Source organism: Sceloporus undulatus, chromosome 4 (assembly GCF_019175285.1).
Source record: "Sceloporus undulatus isolate JIND9_A2432 ecotype Alabama chromosome 4, SceUnd_v1.1, whole genome shotgun sequence".
Lineage (NCBI taxonomy): Eukaryota > Metazoa > Chordata > Lepidosauria > Squamata > Phrynosomatidae > Sceloporus > Sceloporus undulatus.
In genome coordinates, this window is record NC_056525.1 from 10028024 (window position 1) to 10050119 (window position 22096).

Sequence of the window (22096 nt, forward strand, 5' to 3'; positions counted from 1 at the left end):
GGTTTATTTCTAGCCCGCCCAATCACAAAGAATCTGGGCGGGTTACAACAATAAAATACAACAAATTACAATAGAGTTAAAAAATCAAACCCTAGACCTACCACCACCCCCCATTCCCAGTACTAAAACAGAATTAAACAGTAATAATATTAAAACATTAAAAACATTAAAAATATTGAACAAACAAAAAATAGGCAGAAACATTGGCGGGGGGAAATAGACAGATGAGGGGACAAATATCTCTATATCTGGGGAGGGTAACTAAGTTGGAAAGGCCTGCCAGAAGAGATCCATCTTGAGTGCTTTCATGAAAGCTGCCAGAGTGGAAATGTGACTGATCTCCTCTGGCAGGTCGTTCCATAGTTTAGGAGCAGTAGTAGAGAAGGCCCTCTGGGAGACAGATGTTAGCCTAGATTTTTTTGGCTGTAGTAGATTTCTTCCAGAGGACCTTAGTGTGCGGGACGGACAATAGGGAAGAAGGCATTCCCTCAAGTACTCTGGGCCCAAGCCATGTAGGGCTTTAAAGGTAATCTGAAAAGTAACAGTGACTGCTGGAGCCATGGTGTTAGAGTGGTTTTACAGAACAAATAGTAACCCACCTCACTTGCATACTGCAGGGGGCTGGACTTCTCTTCATCAGTACAGACCAGAGTTTGAAAAATAAAATCCCACACAACTTTGGGCTATGCTGGTGTTTCTGGGAGTCCTAGTTCAAAGCAGTCACTGAATCTTAGTTATGACATGTGGACCTGAAGATGAGGAGAGGGTTATTTTGATCTATAGAGCATCACTTGGGATCTATAATCTCCAGACATCCACAACTATTTGCCCAGTGGGTATCATCATATGAGTTCATGAAGTTCCCATGGCAACTTGTGATTGGTAGTGGGGAAGTTGGAGGCTTTGGGAAAAGGAGATGATGGGCAGAAGAACTGTGGCACTTGCTGGTTTTAGTGTCTGTGGGATAGGGAGTTCACTCTGGGTTTTGTCTGAATCATAGAATCATAGAGTTGGAAGAGACCACAAGGGCCATCCAGTCCAACCCCATTCTGCCATGCAGGAAATCACAATCAAAGCATTCCTGACAGATAGCCATCCAGCTTCTGTTTGTAGACCTCCAAGGAGAGAAAGACTCCACTACACTCTGAGGGAATGTGTTCCACTGTCGAACAGCCCTTACTGTCAGGAAGTTCGTCCAAATGCTGAAGTGTAATCTCTTTTCCTGTAGCTTGCATCCATTGTTCTGGGTCCTAGTCCCTGCAGCAGCAGAAAACAAGCTTGCTCCAACTTTCAAGGTTACTATGTGGTGTGAACTGTATCCCTCAAACTGGAGTGAATTAACTGTCCCACCGATATTGGAGCCACCAGCCACTGCTATTAGGAAGAAATAAGTGCCCCAAATGAAGCAGGATATTATTGTCAGTGTGGTTGCTCTGCTTCCATGCTTCATGTAACAAACTGCTGGATGTAAATCCATTTTCTAAAGATATAGATCAAATCGTTCCACTTTTTAGTCCTGTTATTTGTGCTGGGTTTTAAGTCCCTCTCCCTTCATTTATTCTTATTTATTTTTGCAGGAGTGGCATGATTATAAACTACGCTGGGATCCTGAGGAATATGAAAATGTTACATCGATACGAATTCCTTCTGAGCTCATTTGGAGACCAGACATTGTTTTGTATAACAAGTAAGATGGCATTTTGCACATGTCTGTTTGCATTCTATTGCAGTTTTCACTCTCTTATGATCAAGAATCTGAGAATCATGTTGAACCTTTAAGGCCAACAATTTTATGACAATACAAGCTTTCATGGATTCCAGTCCACTTACTCACATAATCTTGGACAATGACATCTGTTCTTACACACCCTGCACACTCTTGGAAGTAAGAAGTAAGGTCAGAGCAAAAATGGATGTAGAAAATACTGTCCAATTCTATGCTTGGCTCTCATCCCACCCACAGCCATTCTTTTTGAGTAGTTCCATACCTGAATTGATAAGATCATTCTCCATCCATCTGTTGAATTAGACTGAAATCCATGAAATCTCATGCTATAATAAAGCTATTAGTCCTGAAGGTGTAACAGGACACTTATAGAATATTATAGAATCATAGAATTGGAAGAGACCACAAGGACCATCCAGTCCAACCCCCTGTCATGCAGGAAGACACAATCAAAGTATACCCAGTAGATGGCCATCCAGCCTCTGTTTAAAAACCTTCAAAGAAGTAGACTCCACTACACTCTGAGGCAGCGTATTCCACTGTCAGGCAGCTTTTACCATCAGGAAGTTTTTCCTAATATTTCCCCCCCTGTAGTTTGAATCCATTGCTCTGTATCTTAGTCTGGGGCAGCAGAAAACAAGCTTGCTCCATCCTCAATATAACATCTCTTCAAATATTTAAACATGGTTACCATGTCACCCATAACCTTCTCTTTCCCAGGTTAAACATAGCCAGCTCCCTAAGCTGCTCTTCATAGAGCATGGTTTCCAGACCTTTCACTATTTTGATTGCCCTCCTGTGGACACACTTCAGCTTGTCCAGAGCTTGTCCTTCTTGAATTATGAATTATTGCATTATGGTGCCCAGAACTGAACACGGTATTCCAGGTGAAGCCTGACCGAAGCGGACTAGAGCTGCACTATTACTTCCCTTGATCTTGAATTCAAAGACATATATATGTATGGGTTTTTTGGGCTATATGGCCATGTTCTAGAAGAAATCCACAAAAAACTATGGATGCCAGCCATGAAAGCCTTGAAGTTCACATAGCCATGTTAGTCTGGAAAATCAGTATGCAAAGAGATCTTGGAGCACCTCTGAGACTAACTGAAAGAAGGAAGTTCGTAGCATGAGCTTTCATAGACTTGAGCTGTGTTCTTCATGACATGCATCTGAGAAAGTAAGGTCAAGTCCACTGAAGTTCATGCTACCAACTTCATTCTTTCTGTTTGTCACAAATGTGCTACAAGGCCCCTTTGCATACTGACTTCCCTTGATTTAAATACTGTACTCCTATTGAAGCTGGCTTTTTTTAGCTGGCACACCACACTGTTAACTCAGGTTTAGCTTGTGTTCTACTATTATTCATAGATCCCTCTTGCATGTACTGTTGTCAAGTCAGGTCACTCTATCCTATATTTTTGCATTAATTTTTTCTGCCTAAATGTAGCACCTTACATTTCTCCCCATTGAAATTCATTTTGTTAGTTTTGCCCCAGCTGTCTAATCTGTTAAGGTCTGTTTGCTTTTTCAAATGTTCTTGGAAACCCCAAGGTTCCTTGGAAGGTCTTTATTCAGTTCTTCAGTGAGAATGTCTGTAACCACTGACAAGCATCCCTTGAAGGGAGCTCAGGTTCTGAGCTGCACCCATGTTCCCCTTTTAGTGTTGTCTTGAGTGTATTCTAGCTATGCTTTTAGTTTACACAGGGGAACCATGAGATTTAACAGGACTGACAAGTCTGACAAGCTCCTCATATAAAGTGTGTGTGTGCTTTTATGTGCCAGAATGCTCTACAGTGGAATGTGCAACTGCAGCAGGTCTGCCTCTGGGGCTGCATGAAAGGCCAAAAATGCCAACAGACAAACGGAACAGAAACAGACACTTCTGGTTTGAAAAATGTGTTTGTGTATGTACAGGCAGGGATGGGACTTCAAGCTATTCAAAAGGTAAATTGTTCCTAAAGGTTTTCAAAAGTGGCAATTCACCTTCTTTTCCACCAGTGTCTAAAAGGTTGAGGACCACAAAACCAGCCCAGGGGCCACATGTATCCTCAGGGCTTCATCTTGCCCACTTCTGCTCTACAATATACTCAACTTTCTTGGGCAAATTTTCAGGAGTGCTTGGGCAGAAAGACTAATGTAGAAAGCATGTATTCATGGTGAAAAAGACTGGCCATCTCTTCTTCAAAAGCTTTTTCATCTCCAGGTTTTGCATTTTCTCTAAGACCAGTCCTAGTGTGAGGCACCCAAACTGTGCTTTGGGTGGTAGGCACTGAGGCTCAGCAGTGGATTGGCAGCTGCCTCCAGCCATTTTTCCTGAGACCCTAACCATTCCTTTCTCTTGTGTTTGTGTTACTCAGCCTGTCCTGAACTTTCTAAGCTACCTTGTTACCCTAAACAATGGTGGACACTGCTCCATTTCCATCTGTAAAGAATGATTCAGGATGTATCTACACTGTAAAAATGATGCAGTTTAACACCACTTCAACTGCCATGGCACAATCCTATAGAATCCCGGGATTTGTGAGGCACCAGTAGTCTTTGGCAGAGAAGACTAAAGACTTTGCAAAGCTACAAATCCCAGGATTCCATAGAATGGAGTTACAGTATTAAAAATGGAGCAAACTGCATAATTTTGATCGTGTAGGTACATCCCAAGTTACTATTTCAATCTGTTTCTGTACATGGATTATGGGAGAAAACTATGTTTTTAGCCAATATTTTAAAACTGTGTTGATTTTATTTTTATGTTTTAGCCTCTAAGGGGTGTGGTGGGCTACATTTTTGACTCCCCTAAACTGTTTTAAGCTAGGGTAGGGGTTCAAAAGTATGCATCACTTCTGGTTTTAAAACATCTTCACCACTGAAACTATAGCAGCTTGGGAATGGGACATTGTGAAGTTGTCTCTGTGCCTACTAGAGGTTGTGAGAGGTCTTTCTGAATTAAAAACATGGAGATAATAGGGTGAGATCTGTGAGGGGTATAACTCTCCCCTGCCCAAACCTCTGGACATTTCATTAAAAGCAAACTCTATGTTCTTCCTTTCCTTTTCATTCCTTCTTTTCATGTTCTTTCTTTCTTTTCTTTTCTTTTTTAAAGGAGGTTGCTCTTATTTTGCTGTTTCTTTCTTTCTGAACCTTCTTTTCATCCCAGTTATACCACTTGTCCTTGGTAGAATTATTTTCAGAACAAGGAAAGAGAGAGACTAAGGAAAGGCAGCACTCATTTGATTGGCAATCCGCTCTCCAAGCTCTTAAGTTGTTAGAGTTACTTGCTGATAGTGTACTTGCCAACTTGTGACTTCTGAGAGAATGCTGCCAAGTTCTCTTGGAATATTGAATGCTCTCCTTTTAAATAAACAAACCACAACTTGGAAGAGAAATAGCTTACAATTCTGATAGGTTGACCCCCCCACCAGTATTTATACATCACTTTTTAGCAAGTTAGTGTTCCCATATAGATCAGCACCTCCGCAAAATATGATGTTACTATTCATATTTGTGCATTTGTGTGCCTCCTTTTGTATGGAGATCTCTGTGTGTGGAGATATACTGGTTTCTGTTGGTTTCATACACATGTATAAGTTTCCTTATGGAAGTGGGTAGGCATTTTTAACAAATGTGGAACATCTCCATTCAGTGCTAGATTGCAAATGCAGAGTTGCACATGTGGTGTCACCGCACTTGTGAATATACATTGTGTTACATATTACATTACTTATTCATTTGTGTATTCATTCTCTCTTGGTTCCATGATGCCACTAAGGGTCATTCAATATAATTTTGAATGTAGAGATTTCCACTACACAATCTTGGCCATAGTAATGATAATGTCAGCTTGATCAATTGATCCATCCATCATCTATCTCATTTTAAAAAAACAAACAGAGCTTCAGACAATTTGTTCTGGATCCCAGAAGGATGCAGTTAATGACTATAAACACTGATATCCTACATCAGCTATTATGTATATGTAATTAAGGCTGCATCTGCACTGCAGAAATAATGCAGTTTGACATCACTTTAACTGCTATGGCTCCATCCTATGGAATCCTGGGATTCTGTAGTTTGTCATGGCACCAGAGCTCTTTGACAGAGAAGGCTAAATATCTCACAAAACTACACATCTCAGAATTCCACATTATTGAGCCATGGCAGTTAAGTGGTGTCAAACTGCATTATTTCTTCAATGCAGATGCAGCCTCTCTAACATCATCTGGTCCAAACCCATAAGCCCACCTTAACAGCCAGCAGCCACACTGAACAAAGGAGGTCTGTTGAGATGCCAAGTGGAGTGCAAGGAAGCTGATGTTTCCAGACCCTTTCCATCAGCAAGCAAGGCTGAAACAAGGTGTTGAAACAGAGATCCTCCTTCTCATAGCCACACTCTCTCTCACTACTCAGAGAGGGCTGGAAACATCCTCCTTCTTCATGCATTTTGCTCACTGAGTAGTTGAATAGATCTCCTTCACTCAATGCAGTTGCTGGCTGTTAAGGTAGGCAGGGAGGCATTTACAATCATGGCAATAAGGCCATGATAATGATTATGACGTCTTACTGAGTATGGAGCAGTTACAGATCCATAGCTTTAGGTTACAAATCTGTAAAAGCAATACAGAATGTCAGCCATATATATTTATTCAACAGATTGACAAAAGAAGTTAATAAATTAGCATAACATTCCAACTTCTGTTTTCTTCATTTACTGAAAACAAAAGTAAGCTGCATGGATTTCAAATGCATTCAAATCAGAGAGTCTGTAGTAGGGATCATAAATCTCGATTTCTCCCAGTCTTGACCAATGTCAAGAATGATGAAGGAGTTTTTTTCCTGTTGAAAATGGTGCAACTTTTCTACAAAAGCTGTCCTGCTTCCCCAGAAAACTACACAATTTTTAGAAGCTATGCAGCTCCTCCTGACAACTGTGCAGCCCACCCTGAAAGCAGCACAACTTTCACTATAGAAAACACACAGGCAGCCACATGTGTGTTTTGGGCAAAATGGTTTATTTTAGATAGTAAACAGCAATGTTGCACCACAAAAATATTGCACTACAAATGTGCAAAAGCAGCAGCGTTGCACAGTGAAACTATGTGACTGTTGTACAACATTGCTGATTTTGCACAACATTTTTGTCAGCAACACTGCAGTTTTCTATGTAAAAAAAATGTTGCACAACAAAACTATTAATGGCTGCAGCTTCAGTTGGCCCAAGTTTCTTTTCCTGCTGTGTAACATTTGGGTTGTGTAATTTTAAAACCAGCAAAGGCTGCAGCCACAATGTGGAATGATTCACTACATTGTTTGTATAGAGGAATGGTGTTCACTTTAGTTTGGGATTTTCTGCACTTTCCCCAAGGATATAGTGAAAAACAATGTAAGCAGGTGAATGTGTGCTTTTTTTCACCTTGGCAAGCATGCAGATTTTTGTGTGTAGCAAAAAATGCTCTAAATAGGTTTTGACTGCAACGCTGTTTATGTTGTAATGGGAACAAAACAACAGTTCCTGCAATTTGAGGGAACTTTGGACTTGCCATTTTTCTTCTTGCCTAAGTTTCTTGAGGGGTTGAAAACTCCAAATTTGACGACAGTCGGGAAATTGACAAATTTCTGTTCCATCCTTAGTCTGTTCTGAGTTACAGTGTCTAGCCACAGGTTGCTCCAGCTACCGATATATTTGTGTCTCTCTGTGTGTAGGGGGTTGGGAAGAGAGAAAATGAAAATACATTAAGAACAAACAACAGTCAAAAACCATACAAGCAGGTAGTTCCACTTCTGTTATAAAGGTTTGGCAGAATAGGGGGGGAAATACTTTCCTACAGAGACCAAAGTAGAATACAAATGGATCTTATTACAGAAGAAGCATCCTATGCTTCCAGTGCCACAAGTGCAAAGACTTTGATCCTGTGTAGTACTTTAAATGGACACAGAGCTCTCCAGAATACTCTAAGAAGAAAAAAACAGCCCTTGCTTCAAGGAGCTTCCAATTTAGATTTAAACAACGGAGGAGAATAGGGAGAGAGGATGAAGCACAAAGTCCAAGAAGAACATGCACAGTTTAACATGGCTCAGCTGAACCTTCATGGATAAACATTTAGTCAGGAGAAATTTTATGTTGACTACTTTCTGCAGACTGTAGTGAATATATAACTTTTATAGCTGCTAAATTTTTTGCAGCCGCTATCACCTGTCGTAAATCTTTTTCAAAACAGATGCAGTAATTGTTATTGACATTTTATGGCCAAATTGCTGTAAATAACCCATAAGATTTTTGTCTTATCATTTAAATTCATACCATATAACTTTGTATAATCAGACTGATTATGTTAATACATAAGAATTTGTATAAATGTTTATATTTTAAAAATTTTCTAACATAAAGGGTTATCAAAAATACATGTTCCTGAAATGATCTCACAAGAGATAGACGTGTCGATAGTGGCTAGTTAAATGTCCATGCTAAATTTTTATTTTAGAATATTAGCGCTTTTCTTACAGCAAATACATATAGCCTATATCCTGAGGTTGAATGTTGTAACCACATTTTACTTATGTTGTGAACACATGATCAAATTTTCCTTGAATTTCCTGAATACCTTTTACGGCTTTGTGCTGGCTGTGTGCCGTAATAAATGTTGATGTTGATGTTGATGTTGAGAAATATGTTCAGTGTAACAATGTGGAGTTTTGGGGCCCTTGAAATATTATCAGGTAATTCCTCTCAGCCTTTTCTTTTGAGCACGATTTTGCCTTGTTTCATTTCTGTTTATTACCCCTTCTGGAACATATGTTTGCTGCTGCTGTTGCTGTAATCAGAACATCAGGGATCATGAAGGGTGTATCCACACTGAATAATAATAATAATAATAATAATAATAATAATAATAATAATAATTTTATTTATATACCGTCTTTCCAACAGATCAAGGCGGTTTACAAAAATGCATAAACAATTAGATAAACAATTGCACAACACATACGCAACTAAAAATTCATCCCCTTACCTTAACTAAATAAAGGTAAATTAATCAAAATACAGTTAACATCAAAATACAGTTAAATTAATTGCATTAAAATACATTAAAATTTCCTATCAGCCAAATGGACTGGCCCTCGCCCTTGCTCCCCCCCCCCAGTGGCTCCCCCAAAGGGGCACCCAGCCTTTATCCCCTTTCCTGACTGGGTACCTAGGGCCTGGTCCTGGCAGGAAGCAGTCTGAGGCCAGCAGTCCATCAGGTGAGATGGAACATGCAGGTAGCAATGGATAATGATGATGATGATGATGATGATGATGATGATGATGATTTTATTTATATTGCCCCGCCTCTCCCTACGGATCGAGGCAGGGTTACAACCTGATAAAAACATACAGTGCGGGATTGATGGGATGCCACAATTGCCTCCTGTGGAATTCTGAGATTTGTTGTTTTATGAATTTTACAATTTTTGAGCACATTCCCTGGAACTACAGCACCAGAGCTCACTGGATAAGTATGTCATGAAAGTACAAATACCAGAATTCCTTAAAGTGCTGTTGAAGTGCTATAATTGTGCAGCGCAGACACACCCATGGTCAGTGTGATGATGTCACAGCACCTGGGTATCAATCAGATTTGGTTTTGTGATGAAATCACAAAACAACATCAGAGTGAGGACAGTGCATTTCTTCTCCTTACTCTGGATGAACAGAGGAACATTTTCTCAAATTGTACCAAATCATCACTAAAGTGAGAAGAAGGATTTTGCAGAGGCAATTCCTCCTGCCCTACAGAATGCTCACGTCCCATTTCATAGAATCATAGAATCGTAGAGATGGAAGAGACTGCAAGGGCCATCCAGTCCAACCCCATTCTGTCATGCAGGAAATCATAATCAAAGCACCCCTGACAGATGGTCATCCAGCCTCTGTTTAAAGACCTCTAAGGAAGGAGACTCCACTACACTCCGAGGGAGTTTGTTCCACTGTCAAACATCCCTTACTGTCAGGAAGTTCCTCCTAATGTTGAGGTGGAATCTCTTTTCCTGGAGCTTGCATCCATTGCTCCGGGTCCTAGTCTCTGGAGCAGCAGAAAACAAGCTTGCTCCCTCCTCAATATGACATCCCTTCAAACAGGGCTATAATATCACCTCTTAAACTTCTCTTCTCCAGGCTAAACATCCCAGCTCCCTAAGTCATTCCTCATAGGACATGGTTTCCAGACCCTTCACCATTTTAGTCACCCTCCTTTGGACACACTCCAGTTTCTCAATGTCCTTTTTTAATGGTGATGCCCAGAACTGGACACAGTATTCCAGGTGGGGCCTGACCAAAGCAGAATTTCATTTCAGAGACATAGCTATTTTAGTCTGGAATACCAGGATGTATAGGGATCTTGTAGCACTTTTAAGACTGTGTGAAAGAAGTGTAGCATAAGCTTTCGTAGACTTGGTCTACTTCCTCAGATGCATCATGTTTCAGGTCACTCAGCCCTAATATCATATTTGCTTCAAGCGAAAGGCTTTGACACTGTCCAAAATTCTTTATGGAAAATAAGAGTTTTGAAGGGTTTCTGAAAAGAGAGATAGAGAGATGGAGATGGCGTCACACAGATGATTTGTAGTGGGAATTCCAGGACATTTGAGGGTAGCAACATTATTTAGCAGATGCAAACCAGGCTGCTTAAGTGCATTCTGTAGGCAGGAAGCTATACCTCTGTAGAGAAGCAGCTGTCCTAACCTCTGGCTATACTATAAGCCTCATGATGTTCCTTTCCTGCAGTGATGTATAAAATGTAAGAAATTGGGAACAGCAGTGAGGAGGAACAGTGGCAGTTGAACAGATGTGGCAATGGAGACTGCAGTAAAACTTCAGCCTTCCAGTCATAGTTGCTACAGCAGATAAGGTTTGACAAACTAAAAGTGGTGCATTATTTTTTTAAAAAACTTTCATTTTTATATTTATAGATCCCTACTCCAAGGCGAAAAAGAAATACTTAGATGCTGCCATATCTGCTCAGAAACAGGCATTTGGAAGCATCCTTCTTATAAAAATTGTAAACAGGGGGAGGGGGACAGGATAAGTTATTGCATTTAAGGCAACCCAAAATGAGAAACAATTGTGTGCTTTTTCAGTTGTCTATCCCTTCTAAAGATTTGTTTCTCATCTCTTCGGCAAAAGGGCTATGCAGTTAATAATCTATGAGTACATGAAATTACCTTATGCTAAATGAAACATCAGCACTTTAATATTATATGATTTGTCTCTTGGATCATAGCCAAAGAAAAAGAAATATTTGCTTCTGTAAGTTCTCCAAGCAAATCCCACCCACATCCCCAAAGTCATGGAGTTTTCTTTTTAGTGGTGGATTAATTTCAGTTTAACATTTTGATTCTGGTCAATTTGGAATCTTGTGTGTTTCAACAGTGTTCTGATACAATGAACTTAAGGAAAAAATATGATGGAAAATGCAAGCTGGGTTTTAGCTAAAAAGAGGGCTTCTTAAGTGTAGTGAGATCTCCAGAGTCAAAGTCCAAGGCTAAAACCACTACACCACACTGGCTCTCCATCTTCTGTGTTTTGAATATTATTCAAATATTTTCAAATATTCTCCCCATTCCTATCCACAAGGATACCCTTCCCATCAGATTCCTTCCAAAATATGTGTGCATGCTGGTGCGCACATGGAAATACACATACACATACCAATTTGGACATCATTTAAAAACCACTACAATGTGACTCTGCTGCCACACTGCAGAATTAATTCAATTTGATACAGCTTTAACTGTCGCGATGCCATCATATGGAAGCCTGGAATTTGTTGTTTGTTGTGGCACCAGAACTCTCTGAGAGGGAAGGATATATATCTGACAAAACTACAAATCCTAGAACCCTATAGCATTGAGCCATAACAGTTAAAGTGGCATCAAACTGCATTATTTCTGCAGTGCAGATGCAGGCTTAGATGATAGAATAGAAGGAACAGGACCCTTTATTCATGGGTCTCTGAGGTCACATCTTCTTTGGCTAATCATAAATACAAACAAAGCAGTGGCAAAGGCAGGTGTTTGGATTGAGATCGTGAACAAAAACCTTCTTTGTTTCCTCCATGGCGGAGAAATAAGGAAACGTGGAACTGAAACTGAGATTTGCTTCTTCCAGGGACCCATCCCCATGGCTGTTCAGTTATCCTCTCATCTTGGCTCATTATTGTCAAAAGCTTCCATCAACACTCTCTGGAGGACCCAATTAAATCAGCTACTGTGGCTAAGCTTGTTCCAGGGAGTATATATACTTGTCAACATTCATGAGGAATCTAAAACCAAATTAATGTCCTGAGGGGGAATTAATATGCGTCTGGGTTTCTCTTCAGCAGGCTTTGTTAGATTAGTTCAGAGGCTTAGCAAACAGTTTCTCAAGACCTGGCCAAAGCATTTGCCAGAAAGTGGAGCTATGCCAGGGAAGCTTCCGCCACCATCCTTTCTTTACTCTAAGCAGCTATCAAGTGAAAGAGTTAGGGCAAAGATATGGACATTTGTTGGAATGCGACTCCCATCTTCCTTCTCCATGATGGCTGGGGCTACTGGCAATTACAGTCAGTGTCTGGAGGGCAGCAGGTTTCCCAGCACTTTATTAAGGCTCAGTTGAGGAAGCATAGCTCACCTGTGAAGTGGTACAATCAGTTTAGTTCCTGACATCTCCATTTAAGATCTCTGGTAACAGAGAGCCAGAATGAAATATAATAGTTCAAAGAGTTTGGAAGACCAGGGTTCAAATCTGCACTTGGCCATGGAAAGCCATTGGGTGATTTTGGTCAAGTCATACTTCCTTGGCTGTAGATTAATCTTGTCAAGAAAATTCCTGAGTTGTTGTTGTGTGCTTCAAGTCATTTCCAACCTATGGCAATCCTAAGGCGACCTTTTCATGGGGTGTTCTTGACCAGATTTGTTCAGAGGGGGTTTTTTTGGTTTTGTTTTGTTTTTGGTTTTTTTGCCTTTCCCTTTCTCATGTCAGAATCCATATGCATGATTCTGTCATGCTGGCATGATGATATGATGATATTAGAGGATGAAGATATGAAGGCATGGTGATAGGGTGATTTAACGCTGTATAGTATGTTGGCTATTGAGAAGGGGATATCAATTATGCTAAATCCAAGCCTGGGAAACAAACGAGAGGGGCAGATGGCTGCCGGCGGAAAGGAGTTGTAGTTTTATGACCCCAACCTTCCTGCCATGGATCTGAGCTGTGAAACAGGGATGATCTTCTTTCTGAAGGGAGATGAAATGATAACAGGAAGGGCAGGAGGGAAACATGTAGGACCCTTTGATCTGGATCAAAGGGGAGTGATCTGGGTTGGAAAGGGGGGAGCTAGAGGATGGGAATGTATTTGTGATGGTCCAAGGGGGAACTTTTTCAGTTCTGATCCTGAACCCAGGATGGGAAACTTTCTGTCTTGATATCCAGAATAAATCTCTAATTTCTACTATACTACGATGCTGTCTGGGTTATTGAGAACTGGGTCCTCTGATCCTGACACGTCTGAGGCTGAGAGAATTTGACTTGCCTAAGGTCACCCAATGGATTTCCATAGCTGAACAGGCATTCAAATGCTGGTGTCCCAGTTTTCTAGTCCAACCTTCAAACACCCTCAAGGGTATGTCAATATTCCCTTTTACATCCTTGTGACTCAAAATTCTAAAAAAATTCACACTCACACCAAAGAAAGGAAGGGCATTGCCCATCCAAATGAGAATTTGACACACACACACACACACACAGTGCTCTTTTCCTTCAGTCCACAAAATAGCATTGCAGAGAGGGAGAACTTGAAATCATTCATACCTGGAACTGTTGCATTTTCTGTTCACATTACCTGTTCACATTACCTTGGTAACTTTGTCTGCCCCTTTTCTCTGGATGGCTAAACTGTAGTCGTCAATGTTCAACTGCAGTTTTCCGTTACTGCAGCGCTAGAAATTTGAAGGAAAAATTCATTGAGGGGGGCATAATTCTTAGGAATACAATACCCTCATTGCCCCCCATAGCTACAGCCTTCACACACACACACACCCCCCACTTGTGTGGCAATAACAATGGAGAAAATTTTGGAATAGTACTCTATCAAAATCACAGGGCCCATTTTCAAAATGCCAGCCCTGTTTTGAGTTATCCCAGCAGGTGTTTTTGGGAGCTTTATATCCTACCCTTTTGTCAGTGCAATGTGTCATTCCCCACTGCAACTTCCATAATTGCTTTCACTTATGGAGTCAGGAGACATGCTGAATGTAGTGACAGTAGGGTGCAAAGTAAGTTACAGAAAGAAAAAGTAAACTTGGCATGATGACTCTGCTTTCAAGGGGTTGTTTCTCAGATCACACATGGTTCTGTCCTGTCGTTACACACTTTACTGCTGTCCTGATTTGGACAGTGCCGATTAATCCTCTGCTGCCCCACTTTTTCAGCTGCTTTAAAAATGGCATTTTTTCTTTCTTCTTCCCACTTTCCCCTTTTGTCTTCAAATACTACAGCTTCTACAGACTGAGTTCAAAGTGCAAATGTAGTCTGCACTCAGTTAACTCAGCAATGGGGAGAGGAGAAGGGAGAGCAGAATTTTTCCCTGTCCAGTAAGCTCAGGCAAAAGCAAACTACTGCAGCTTCTCCTTGCTTGTGTATTCTTTCACTTTAATATATTTTGCCATCTGGACCACATCTTGATTTTGCTTGGCCACATGTGTCCCAGTTTTCATTTGTGAAACAATAGAGGGTGTGCCATTATACCCTCTAATACAAGATGGGCAGCCCTCTAGATATTGGACTCAAACTCCCATCAGCTTGAGATATCATGGCCAATGTCTATTGATGATAAGGTGTTTCCAGCCCTACCCTGATGGGTCCTGTCACATCTTAGGGACAATTGTCTATATATTCTTATAACTTTCATTGATTATATTCAGTCAAGATAGAAACGAATGGGTGGGGAGAGGAAGTGTCTCATGATTCTTCCTTATTTTTCCTTGGAGGGCAGAGGGTCTCATCTGCTGTATAGTCCAACTCCTCCTGCAGTCCCGTTTAATTAGAATTATTTCTGCAGATTTTAAAATTTTTGTTGGATTTCAATTTCTTGGTTTCACCACCCCTTACCCAATACACCTGTGATGGTGGTGGGACAAAGAGATAGCCCTCCCATGAAGATCTTAAAAGATGGAAAGCCTCATATTTCTACCATTGGTATTGTGTGTTTGTGTGTGTGTGTATCTGTGTATGTGTGTGTCTGTATCTGTGTGTGTGCTGGAGAAAACAGTCTAAGGAATGGACAAAACTGGAGCTATAACCGGATGTGGATAAGGCTCCTAGATGTTTTCACAACCCAGATAGTTGCCAAGTTTGCCCTGCTACCATATAATTAATTTGGATGCAGGCAGAATAGCTAGATGCTTCTTTGGGAATGGGAGAGGTGGAATTAAGATTTAAGATTCTCTAGAGTCATTTAAAAAGTTGCCAGATCTCGCTCTTTCTCATAGCCGATACTTTGTGCTATAGTGTTATCTCAGCCTTGGAGTTTTCGGGTCCCCTTGAGAATGGACTCAAATCTATTCCTCAGCATTAAGTCAGGAACGCTTTCCCCACTAAACTCATTAATTTGTAGCTCTAATTTCCTTTGTACTCAATATTTGCTGAACAAAAGGTTCCTTTAATTGGAGAATATTGCAATTTGAATGTTAACAATGGTGCCTCTTTAATGTTTAGCCAGGGGCTCAGAGGTGGAGGAGACATATTTGACTAACCCAGCTCTGTTCAGGTTGGGAGGTATACTGGAAGAAGATTTTGGCAATGGCTGCTTGTACTCAGAGCTCTAAAACATTTTATTTTCTGAATGGCAATTCCCCAAATCCCCTGTCCATCATGTACTGTTTTCTGTGAAATAATTTTTCCCTATCACTGAAGAGGACAGTTCAGTTCTTGGTCATTTCTCCCACCCAAGAGAAGCATATTAAAACTATTTCAGATGAGTTTGTAGTATGTGGGAGGTTGAAGCACCTTGGAAAAAGCTGGGTGACTAAGGATACATTTGCACTGTAGAAATAATGCAGTTTGACAACACTGTAGGAGTCTGTCTACACAAACCCCTGAAATTTGTAGTTTTATAAGGCTTTTTTGAGGCTCTCTTTGGCAGAGAAGGCTAAAGACTTTGGAGATTATCATATTCATTTCACTGCCAGGATTTTCCCATTCTTGAAAAGATGTGGGACAAGCCTGGAGAAGCCTGGGTTGCATATGGGCTGCACACTGCCCGACGATGGGTGAATGCAATAATATCCGCCTTAAGAAAGTTACATCCAAGGTCTATCCCAGCAGGAAAACTAATGCAATCATCTTCTTTATCAAACTACAAATTCCAGGATTCTATAGAATGGAGCTACAGTCCTTAAAATGGTGTCAAACTGCATTATTTCTACAGTGTACAGTTACACCCCCAGCCCTCTCTCTGCCACTATATGTATCACACCCATTTAGGGTTGCCATAATTGTCCAGGGACAAAATGTAGGACAAATTCGAGACCAAACTGTAGGACAACTGCAGGACAAAACTCAGCCCAAAATGTAGGACATTTAAGGTCCTCCATTTTTCTTAAATGTCCTACATTTTGGGCTGAGTTTTGTCCTGCAGTTGTCCTACAGTTTGGTCTTGAATTTGTTCCACATTTTGTCCCTGGTAATAGTGGACAATCCACCTCTGTTCTGTCCTATTTTCTGTAATCTTGGTGCCAAGTGAACAGAAAGTGAAAAAAGGACCTGAATCCTGTTGCTAGTCTCAGAGTCTTGGGGCTGTGTGCCTTTAAGTGGTTTCTGACTTATAGTAACCCTAAGATGAATCTATCACAGGGTTTTCTTGGCAGGATTGTTGAGAGGGGTTCTGCCTATGCCTACCTCTGAGGCTGACAGTGTGTGACTTGCCCATGGTCACCCAGTGGGTTTCTGTGCCTAAGCAGGGATTTGGACTCTTATTCTCCAGAGTCATAGTCCAACAGTCAAACCTCCATTCCATGCTGCCTAAGTAGTCCTATTGTATCAATGGGCTTCACCTGTATGTTGATTCAGGATTCAACAATTGATTCAGTATGTCTGCTCTAGCTGGAACAAACCAAGAGCATTCACATCAAAATCTATATCTGGCATTAATACTTCTCTTTCTCCCCTGCACCCATCCTTCTGAAACAATGCCGATGAGGATGCGTATAAAGATAATTATTTGCCATGAGATTCTTGAATGACAAACTGAATTTTCATTCAAATGGCACAGGAACCAAAGTATTCTTTTCCCAAAGTTGAACTCAAATTCTCATCAAATGCTGCATCTGTCTTTTAGGAAATCTGCAGATGTCTTCACTACAGCCATATTTATTTTATATGCTACTTCAATAACAGCTGCATACAAAACTTCTAGAGGGATGAGAGGTGTGGGTTTGTTTGTTTTTAAAATTCTCAGCTGTAAAGGCTATTCCTGAACAACCCAAAATCTGTACTTATGCATAACATGTTAGGTATGATTTCCTCAAAAGGTAATTTCCCCTGAAAATTTCATCAAAGTATGTTGAGAATTTAAAAAACAATCAGGGGGAGTTCCACCCTCAACAAAATCAAAATTCAAGGCATGTACCACAAATACCCATTCACCAATTTGCCTGAAAAAGGACAGGTTTAATTGCCTCCAAAGGGGCTTCTATAATCATCCAATTCGAAAATTTTGGATTTCCAAACTGAGATTCTGATTTGGGCCCAAGCTAAATCTGTCAGCCTCCAATTGGTCCAAGTCTAATTGGGATGCTTTTCATATTGCCCAGTAATATCAGAATCAAATTATGTGGATAGTACAAACCAGTGACCGTTAGTGGCTTCCATGCCAATGGGATAGTAACTATGCTCTAGATATGAGCCAAAACTTTAAAGGTGAAGTCCAAAGTGCTGAACTGTATCCCTCAAATAGATCAGCTATCTTGCATATCTCCTATAAAGTTGAGACTAAAATCCAGAGCAGAGTTGTGGGAGTCACTAGCCACCACTGATGCAAATCCTTTATCTACACAGTAGTAACATTACTGTCAAAGTATTAAAATGTGGAGGATTTGGGTACAGAATGTATTTTTAATTGTATTTTGGAATCTACCTCACCTCCAAAGAGTTATGAAATAGGCATGAATTTATCACAATCACAACAACCCTAAGCTAGTGAAAGTCTAAAGACTAGCCTGTGGATTTTATGAATGATGTTGCAGTCCTGTACACACTGAGTTGAGTGTAAGTCCCACTGAACTCAGTGGCGCTTACGTCTGGAGTAGGCATAAGCTTTTGTGAAATTTAATGTTGAATCTCTCTGGTTCATCCAAAGTTCTGTTCATAGCACTTATTGTTGTTTGCCTTCAAGTTGACTCTGCATATGGCAGGGTTTTCTTGCCACAATTTATGCAGAAGAGGTTTGCTGTTGGCTTCTTCTGAAGCTAAAATAGTGTGATTTGTCCACAGCTCTCCAATAGGTTACCATGGCAGAACAGAGAGTGAAACTCCATTACACCACACTGACTCATTCTTTATACCACATACATTCAAATGTTATTCATTCCTTCATTAGTTAGATTTATATTCCACCTGATGAGATCAAGACAACAAATTTTAACCTCACAACAACCCTGTGAGGGTGACTAGGCTGAGAGAGGGCGACAGACCCATGGCAAACTAATTCGTTTTATGGTTCGGAATGGACCTGGTTCTTGAAAGTCCCAATCCAACATTCTAGCTGCTCTCCTTCATTTTGTACCAGAAACAGACAGATGTCAGGACAAAGTTGTTTTGTTAGCTGAACCTTGCAAGGCTTATATTTTGGCAGAATTCCACAGCAGGGAAGCTTGCATGCCAGCAAAAATCAGTTTATCGTAGTAGAACTTTAGTGGGAACAATTTGGGTCATGGTTCTTTTCAATCAATCAATCATTTTATTTATAATCCATCTTTTTACGCAAAAGTGGGACTTACAGAACAAAAGGAAAAACAAGGAAAAGCACACTTCAGCTAAACAAAAAGTGAAATTTAAAATAATCTGAAGCTGCCTATGGAAAGGTCTGTATTGATTAAAAACAATGCAGCACTAAAACAGAAAATCTATTGCTTTATACAAAGCAATCAGTTCCCCATCACCTGCAAGAATAGAAAAAGCTTCACTTCACAACAGAAAGACAGCATGGAGAAAGTCATGTTAGTCTGGAGTATTAGTATGCAAAGGAATCTTGTAGCACCTTTGAGACTAACTGAGCAAAAGACATTGTAGCATAAGCTTTTGTAGATATGCTCTACTTCTTCAAATGCATTGGCACCAGTTCACTCCATGCATCTGAGGAAGTAGACCAAGTCTACAGAAGGTTATGCTACAATGTCTTTTAGTTAGTTAGTCTCAAAGATGCTACAAGAGCCCTCTGCAGCAAGGAAGGAGTCAGCCTAGTTTCTCAAAGAAAGGAGTTCTACTTAGTAGAAGCAGCCACAGAGAAGGCCATCATGTCTTCCCACCAAATATGATCATGAAGGTGGTGGGGTTGAGATGTGTACCACTCTCAAAGATCTTAAGTGTTCAGGCACGTTCATGTGGGAGATAGGTCTTTCAGATAGACCTGGACCTGGACCTAAGCCTGACTGTGGTTCCAGAGGAAAGGAATTGTGGTCATTTGCATAACATTGTTAACAAAGACTTATTTTCACTTAAGAACAAATCCCAGTCCTCAACAGAAAATTTGGTACTAGGCAGAGTATTTTTTACTTGAGAATTCAACTTCTACTAAAAACACACAAGAACACGCAACATGTTCCTGAATATTATGACTGAAAGTATCTGTACATAGAAAATACCAGTTTAAATCTCCCAAATTAGAGAACAACTGATAAGTAGCATGTTCAATAGTCAAGGTTTTATAAGAACACTTTCTCTAATAATTTGAAGAGGTTTAATAATATTATGCAAAACAACATGTCCATATTTTGCTTATTTTTTCCCAATTTACTCTCAATTTAGTCTGTATGTTTTTCATAATTCACCTCAGATGTAGAATTCAGGTTATGCTAATACTGTATAGTATTTTGATCAGGAAAAAGAAGAGTTTGCCCTTATTCCATTCTGTTTTTGTTCAGTGGATTCACTCTTTCCAATATTTTGCTCCATCTACCTTCCAGCTTCTGTAAGAGAATTAATTCCCAAACTAGTGCATTTGCACATTGCATGCCAGAGCATGTATGCATTACTTAAATCGGTGCAAAAATAGTTTCAATGTGACAGCACATTTACATGGGTTATTTCATAACACAGCTGCCTGACCACGCCAAGCTTCTTTAGTCTGTGATTTAAATGCATTAATGTATCTTGGAAACTAGTAAGCAGGGAGGGGGGAGAGATACAAGCATTGTGGCATAATGCACGTATGCACTGCTGGGGATCGAATACAGAAATGGAAGAACAGTGGATCACAAAAGCATTTGTGCTGCTCTGGGACTAAAATCAAGATTTTGGGAACCATCATATCACGTGGGGGGGGGGGGGGAGATCAGGTAGGGATAAATTTTCAAAAAATTCCTAATTTTTATGAGCACACTTCACACAGTCTTATGTACTTCACTTATCTTTGTATCTACACTATCAAATGTGTCCAGGTAACAGACTTGGAATGGAGGCTGTAGATTCAAAGTGCTGGTTAAGTAAAACCCTGCACAGTTAATGTCCAGACTATCCACCTGGCCTTCCATTCCTATGCCATGGCGGCTGTCTACACAGGTGTCCCACTGAGCCACCCAGCATGTACACTGCCACCGCGGGTCATTCGTTTCTGAGATTAAGACTAGGTGCCCAGCTTTGATAACATGGTTTTAAGAATCATACTTTCTCAAATTTTATGGAAGAGTTATTTTCTACATTGGGTTCAGGGAGATGCAGAGGTTGTGAAAACAGGTGCTGTGAGCTGCATACAGCCCAATCTTGATCTAGGATGACAAGCGTTCAATTGGTCCTACAAGCTGCTTAGTTCAGACTTTGAATAAAACAAAACTACTGAAAACAAAATAAAACTACTCACTTGCCAGTCCCCCACAAGCAGTTAGGGTGCCCATTTGGGACTCTAGCATGGGATAATCAAGGAAAAGGCATGTTACAAGGTATGGTTTGATGCCAAGCCAGCATGTATGCTGCATTACAAGGCAAGAAATCCAAGGTTGCTGCATGTTTAGTTTTTTGTGGGTTTTTCGGGCTGAAGATGCCAGTGAAATGTCAGGAACAAACTCTTCTAGAACATGGCCACTTTGCCCGAAAAACCCACAGAAAACTATGGATGCCGGCCATGAAAGCCTTTGATTTCTCATGGTGTGTTCTTTGCAATGGAGGACACAGTCCTTGGGTGCATGGGCAGTTTGCCCTTTCTGCATTAGCCTGTCAGTGTTTGGAAAGAAGTGATGATGATGATGATGATGATGATGATGATGATGATGATGATACCACCATCTTCCATGAAGAGAAAGTTGCATGACAGCAAATTACCCATTTATATACCATCCAACTATCCCAGGTTAGTAAGCACAGTCCCAATTATTCCCGTTATCCAAACTTTTCAGATGCTTTTAAAATGTCCCAGTACTTCTCTTTTCCCACCTTCTCCCTTCATCCTCAACTTACATCCATTCCTGCAAACTGAGTTCAAAGTGCAAAAGTAGCTTGTGTTCAATTAATTCAGTGAGACTAGAAGAGATGGTGGAATCCTTCCTGTACGAGTACACTCAGGCAAAAGCTACCTGCTGCAGCCTCCCCTAGTCCAATGTAAGAATTGTAGGAAGTGGCTGGTAATGGCTAGCCAATGTCTCGGGACAAGGGTGTCTTTCTGTGCCCTATCCAGAGATAAGGAGGGGCTCAACCTGGGAGTTTGTACACAGAATGTATGTATTCTGTACTATTAAAGAATAGACCTTTCCCAAACAGGAACACCTGGCTCTCATCATTTCCACTGCATCTTGCTTCACTACAATTTGTTGGCAACATGTTGTTAATCTGCGGTAAATACTTGGATGTAAATGCCAGCCAAGTCCTCCAGCCATTCCTACAAATGGAATTGTCTTCATAAAGCAAAACACAATGACTTTGGTGTGCTGACTCTGTAGTTGTCTGTAACAAATTGCTTGGCTGGGGTGCTTTCTAAAGGAAATTGGTCTTTTTTGTGATATAGCTGAGCAATATGGATTAGAGGAGGAAGGAAAAGGGAGACAGAGAGAGAGAGAATGAGAGAGAGAGAGAGAGAGACTCAGACTAAGGAGCATAAGGGTGTAGCTACAGGAGGGGCAAAGTGAAGACATTGTCCTCCAAATAAAAAT

General features: G+C 40.6%; 1 protein-coding gene across 1 annotated transcript in view; it reads left to right on the forward strand.

Annotated features, from left to right (window-relative positions):
- Positions 1-22096, forward strand: part of CHRNA4 (cholinergic receptor nicotinic alpha 4 subunit) — a 117041-nt gene that overhangs the window by 55625 nt on the left and 39320 nt on the right. The window contains exon 4 of the mRNA XM_042466412.1: positions 1578-1687. Within this exon, the coding sequence (XP_042322346.1) occupies positions 1578-1687 (110 nt within the window). The remainder of the gene's footprint in view (positions 1-1577; positions 1688-22096) is intronic.